Source organism: Numida meleagris, chromosome 8 (assembly GCF_002078875.1).
Source record: "Numida meleagris isolate 19003 breed g44 Domestic line chromosome 8, NumMel1.0, whole genome shotgun sequence".
Taxonomy (NCBI): Eukaryota; Metazoa; Chordata; class Aves; order Galliformes; family Numididae; genus Numida; species Numida meleagris.
Window position 1 is genome coordinate 1,433,287 of NC_034416.1, and position 6,394 is coordinate 1,439,680.

General features: G+C 51.4%; 1 protein-coding gene across 2 annotated transcripts in view; it reads left to right on the forward strand.

Annotated features, from left to right (window-relative positions):
* The window catches only part of LOC110403097 (putative P2Y purinoceptor 10), a 7,231-nt gene continuing 6,605 nt past the window's right edge, over positions 5,769–6,394 (forward strand). The window contains exon 1 of one of the 2 annotated variants that reach the window (XM_021405918.1): positions 5,769–5,910. In XM_021405918.1, the coding sequence (XP_021261593.1) occupies positions 5,802–5,910 (109 nt within the window). In that variant the 5' untranslated portion in view covers positions 5,769–5,801. The remainder of the gene's footprint in view (positions 5,911–6,394) is intronic. The other variant, XM_021405919.1, reaches the window with a different exon arrangement.

Consider the following 6,394-nt stretch of genomic DNA (forward strand, 5'->3'; position numbering starts at 1 on the left):
GCGTCAGGTGAGTGAAAGACAAATTCAAGCAAGAAAATAGAGAGAGAAAAAAAAAAGGAGACAGCCTAAATACAGAGATACTGGAGAAACCATCAAAAGGAGAAGTCGTGACTGAAGCAGATCAACAGGGCCAATGCACTGCCATTGCCAAGGAAATCTTGACTCCTCAGTCCAAATGAAACTGCCCGTAACCGTACAGGCTTACTCACTGCTTCCAGCACACAGATGGAGCTAACGGCCCCCGGGAGATGTGAGCGAAGGACAGCGCTCGCCAGGCTGGGAAGCAGCCCCAGCCCCGACACGCGTTCCCTTGCCTCCTGCTCTGCTGCCTCCCACCAATTTCGGAAGCCCAAATCCACCTCCTCATGGGATGCCACAGCTCCTTTCCAAGCCCCTCCCCAGCTCTCCTCTGCCTGTTTGCCTGGAACTTGCTGTTCTGTAGGACTTCAGCCTGAGCCCTCCATGCCCACAGGAAGGAGCAGCCTTGGCACAGGTAACCAGCAATACTCAGCCTTGGTGGAGTCCAAGCAGCAAGGCAGTGAGGCAGTTTGTTACACTCTGCATGGAATGACAGCTTACCTAAGTTCTTTATAAGCAAAAGAGGACTGCTCAGAGTCCTTTACCAGCCAGCGGCTCCCCCAAGCAGAGCTGCAGTTTGACTTCTGGCTTTGTGGTAGTTGCTGATGTCATCAAACTTGTTTTTTCTCTCTGAAGAGGTTTACATCCTGACAGCGAGGCACGTGCCTAGACGTGTGTTCGTGTTTGTAAGGCACTTTGTTTCTCCTGCACATCCCCCGACCGGCCTTTAGCTGCACAAGTCCAGCAGAATGCTGGCAGCTCTGCACAGTGGCCGGGATGCAGACCTCCCTTGGGAAACAACCCAACTGTAACGCAGCGTGGTCCCACAGAGCACGAATGCAAAGTGTTTCCATTGCAGTCCTACTGCTCCCTGTTCATGTACCTGTAATCCCCCCTGTACCCCCATCAGCCCTTTTCCTGCCTGGGCCTTGGGTAGTGCTTTCAAGCCTGGATTCCTCTTGGCCCTGTGGGTCACCAGCAGCATCAGTGGCTCCTTGGGCCTCAGCCCTTTGGCTACACGCCTGAAGGAGAGTCAATGAAGTTAGGAAGGATTTCAGCCTCTTTCAGCTTCAGGTGGCTTTGGTTTAGGTCAGGATGTAGGAACGGATCTTGGAGGGGATTAGCATTAGTGCCATGCCTCTGCCAGTACTTCCCTATGTCAGTTTAGTTGACTTGCTTTGACTTTTGCAGTCGCACGGTTCGATTTGCGTACCGACCTCATTTGTGGACATTAGCAGTCTGACCTCAGTCTTGTCAAGCTATTCCTGTTCTTCAATTTATTCAAGTTCTCTGCTGAAACCTTTGATGCTGTCTGCCCAGCTGAAGCGAAAGGGGAAGCACAGCCTCATGTGATGAAAGACAGGAGCGGAGGGGGCTCAGGGCTGCGAGGAGGGTATTTTCCAGCCTCGGGAACCCCCCGTGGAATTAATGCATGTTTTCTGTGTTCCACTTCATATGAGAATGCTTCCCTTTCACTTCGCAGCCCGCAGCATCACAGACAGTGTTTGGGACATGGACACACCGGTGGCTGTTGAAGCATCGTTGTTTTCCTTCCAGCCTTCTCGGTGCCCACTCCTCCACCTTTCGGTGCATGCCAAAAGCATGCTGTGCATTCTGGTGCTTGTAGGCAGCATCACTCAATGGGTGGGAACTCCTCTGGCCTGTTTTGCTGCGAGGAAGTAATGCAAACATGCAAACAGCTGAACTCAGAGCCATGGGTCTTCCCACACTGGTTTCATGAACTTTCCACAGCAGAGCCAGGCTCTTCACAGACACCAAACCTGCTGCCTCGGGCTGGAGCATGAACTGTGGGCTGGGGGATGCCCCAGTGGCCCAGCACAGGTTGAAAGCCTCATTTTCTGAAAGCCAGCCGCTGTATTCATGTAGGTTCTCAGTGGCAACACCCTGAGGGCATACAGCTGCACGCCTAGGAGCACAGGCTTTCATTAACGCTCTTCTTCCAATTGTCTTGCTAATACTAGGTGGTTAGCCACCAGCATGTACGAATTGCCATAGCTGGCAGGTGTTTGCTTCAGAGCTGATTTGGTTCCTTTGGTACAATGATGTGGTACTGGGAGGTGGGAAAAATCTCCTTGCAGCAGCACATGAAGAGCTGAACCCTCACGCAGAGCACTCCAGATCCGCTCAGTGCTCAGTCGTGCAGCATTTATGCTGAGTTGAGCCCTCCAGGAACGCTGCTGGCAGCGAGCACAGTGCTCCCAGAGGCACAATGGGATGCGTTCAGGACATAGGCAGGTAAGGAAACACGGGCAGGAGTGCTGGAGCTGCTACTGAGCACGGGTTACGTACAGCTACACAGAAACCTTTAGAAGCAGAACTTTCACAATCCTCTTGGACAAAGCGGGCAAAGCAATTAAAATCACCGTGTTGTGACAAATGAGCAAGCGTTCCCTCCAGGTCCCTCCCACACACACTGGTTTTCATTCATCCACTCCAAGAAGCGGAGGTTACCGCCTTGGGGGATTCGGAACTGTGAAGGACAGCAAAGAAGTCTCAGCCCACACAATGGATAAACCTATTTTTAGTGGCATGGAAAATGCTCCTCAGAGGCTGTGGAGTGCTGCAGTACAAGACACGTTTCCTCCTTCCTAGTTCCCACCGAAAGAACAGAACTTGAGAAGCAAACAGCAAAAACGAGCAAACAGCAGCTCCGGTGGATGGCCACGCGTGGCTGCGTTGGCAGCAGCGTTTGGTTGGGTGAAGATCTCAGTGTCACCCAGATCTGGGGGTCAAGGGGCTCAGCTGGGGGGCATAAAGCCCAGGGGGAGCTGCCAATGGTTCACGGCTCCGAAACACTCTATTTCCCTTCTGGTTTTTGGGGGGTCAGAAAGGAGTATTTTTGTTGCTGTACGAATGCATCATATGAACCTTTTCAGTTCATTATCTAGTCTCAGTTTCAACGGCGTCCGGAAGGGACGAGCGCTGGGGGTCTGTGTAAGAGCGAACCACGACAGAACTCACAGGCTTCTCTGTGAACAAATGCTCCCTGGTTTGAACACAAATCCTCTGGGACAGCACTGCCCTGCGTGCCAGTGCTAGGAGCAGGGGAAATTACTGACCGTGCGATTTAACAGTGCTCTGTAATTTGGGCTCTGTAACAGCAGAAGAGCCAATTCTGAGCAGTGATGTTTCAGTTGCCATGAAAATACCTCCAGGTACTCCGAAATTATTTCTCGCAGGACGCCCACTTGTTACCTTTCCCCTATGGCTGTTTTAATTGTAGTCCTGCAAGGGAAGAGCTGATTCCCATCAGGGGAGGGGAGGGGGCTGGAAGCAGCGGATTTTGAAATGTTTGTCGGCGTTCCTCTTTCTGTTATCTGATCGAGGGGGTTTAGAATAAATAACACATTCATGTTCTTCAACGTCCACATCTGCTTTTCGCTTCCTGATTGCACTCCCATAAATAAATTGTTACAGCTTGTAAGGATGGCGTATGCATAAATACAAAGATGTAGTGTGATGAATAAGCTATGTATATTACCTGCTACATGCTGCGTATATCACATATAATATAGAGATCGATATTAAAAGCCTTATATATAATTTACATATAACACGCCGAATAACGACTATACAATATTATTACAATAGTAATAATTATTAAGCCCCACAGCTTCCCAACCCCAGGTAGCGCTGGTGGCTGCACAAAGCCCAGGGGATCTTTCTCACAGTTGAGGCAGAGGGCAGCAAGGTGAGCGGTGCTGCACAGCTCCCTGCACCGTGTGTGCCCTGCCCCGGGTTACCAGCTCCCACAGGTATTGCTCATGGTGTTTTACAGGAGCACAGCTCTCTTTTCCTACAGGTCGTCCTGCTACCAAATGTTTCCGGTGAGCCAAACCGAGAGCAGGAGCAATTTCCAGCCCGCTATGCAAACTGAAGTTTTACCTGTATAATTAGGGCAAACCTATGGGGAAAGTACCTCTGTAACCAGAAAAACTGTCTACAAAATCCCTAGAGTAAATTTGGCTTTATCAGCAAAAAACCCGCTTCCTTGCTCCCTGCCTGCATGACAATGTACATAGGAAACCGATACGCAGCGCAGGCAAGTGAGATCTCTATCCTCCAGGTTCACATTGCTGCCCTGTCCTAGCGCTGAGCTCCCTTAGGAGCAGGAGCACGGAACTGGAGTGGTCACCCAAGAGGGTTTGGGCTGTGTTATTTTTGCCAACTCTTTTACAAAAGCCCAGACAACAAACATCCTTGTGTTTTGGACAGCCGAGTGCCATCCCCGCTTTGCAGCTGGGTCAACTTCAGCGTGAAGAGCTTCAGCAGAGCGGCTCGGTGCTGTTAGAACTGCCGTGTTGTTGCTGTGCTTTTTGTGCAGCCACCTGCACTGAACTTAAGAACCATTTGTGTGCAAGTTGCTGAACTGTTCCGTGCAGCGCTGGCAGCGGCGCCTGTTGTGCAAGTAGAGCTGTTCACACGTATGCAGCGCACTTCTACAATTTTTCCTTCTGTTAGAGCTCACTTTTAGAGCTGGGCAATGTGTCTCATGTACCAACACGTACAAGCGTGGCTCTGGTTAACTCCATCTCTCCTCTGCCCAAAGAACATGGATTTAGCTCCAATTGGTCATGTCTACGAACTGAGCGAGGCTGAAAGGGCTGCAGGTGGAGGTTCATGCAGACATCCCAGCTGCCTAGGGGCAAGGTTTGTTTCCCTAATGTTGCTCAGGTCCATCACTGAGCTGCTCCTGAGGTCCTTTCCCCACTCAGGCTCTGCCTTGCTGAGCTGCAGCGCTGAGCGGTGCCCGCATGCAACAGGTGACAGCGGCTGGATAACTTCCAGCTGCCGTGACCAACTCACAGACCAGCTAAACAGGATGCACAGATAAATGCTGCAGTATTGGCCAACTGCTCAATATTGCTTTTCATCAAGCCCTATAAACGATTTTAAAATAAACATCTGACAATCTCCCGGCTTCTAGCAAGCTCCTTAGACAATTCATGGAAGCAGGGCAGCCCATAAAGCACAGCGAGGCGTTTTAAGGCGTGTTCATTGTGGGCCATAATCGCCTGAATTAGAGCCATTAGTTTTCCATGCTTCGATGCCCTCTGACACCCATCAGGACGTGGGCACAGCAATGTTCACCCACATACTCTTAAACCTCAATGGAGTGGAGAGCAGGAGGGCTGAGCTGTTTAACCCCCAAGATAAAGGTGAGGTGAGATTTCCCACCACTGCTGGAAACATTTTAAATAGTGCCACCACTTGACATTGCTGGCAGCAGCTCCAGCATGTCTTGTCTGAGCAGTCTGCTTATTAAGAGCAAGAGAAATGTCAAGCAAGGCTCAAGTGAGCTCTATAAAAAGCTGTTGGGAAGTTGGGTTCCATCGGGGAGAGGAGTGGGTGAGACGGAGCAGCTACGGGCTGTGTCTGAGCCCCTTGGTCAGGAGGTGAGGGCAGAGCTGACTGCAGGAGCCGTGGGATCATGTCCCTGGGCAGCTCGGCGCTGAGCTTGGAGCAGAGGCAGGGTGGCAGGGCTACTCTGCTCGGGGCATTCTGCAGCATCCTGAGGGTGCCAAGCCACCCTGGAATCAAAACCGCAAAGACGAAGGCACACGAACCCCATTTTGAGCTAACGTTGCGTGCACCCATCCAGGACTCAGCTCGGCGTGGCTGGGAGCCCACCAGTTGAGTCCCCCAAAGCAGAGCCACGTGCTGCAGGGACGCATCAGAGCAGCACCTTGTGGCACGGCGTGATGTCACGCAGGTTGCCACGCTGGTGTAAACAAGGCTGGAGCGGTGCTGCGAGCCGGCGCACTTCCTCCTGCCTGCAGCGCTGCGTCGCCTGGGTCGCTGCCCGAAGAGGTAAGGCTGCTTTTATGCTCTCTCTTCATGATCTAGAACAAGCATTAAGGAGTTTTAGGGTCTCCTGCGAAGGCGTTGCCCTCCCTGGCTTTTTCCCCGGGCTCAGCTCTTGCAGGGAGGGGGTTTCGGGAGCTCTGGTTCTTGGCACAGCAGCCCTCCGGGTGCTCTCATCCTCAGCACGAGCACATGCAGGAGGCACAACAGCAGCTGCATGAAATTGCTGCCACCAGAGCAGGCAAAGGTTCAGCGTGGGCAGCTCCCGGTGCTCCTGCTGCTCCCCAGGATCACTGCTAGGCCCAAATTCCTTCCTTTGTGCGATTTCTCCGAGCCTTTTACTTTAAAATGGTACTTGACAGAAAGGGGAACTGTTGTGGATCTGTTTGGGTTATCTTTTCTTTTCTTTTCTTTTCTTTTCTTTTCTTTTCTTTTCTTTTCTTTTCTTTTCTTTTCTTTTCTTTTCTTTTCTTTTCTTTTCTTTTCTTTT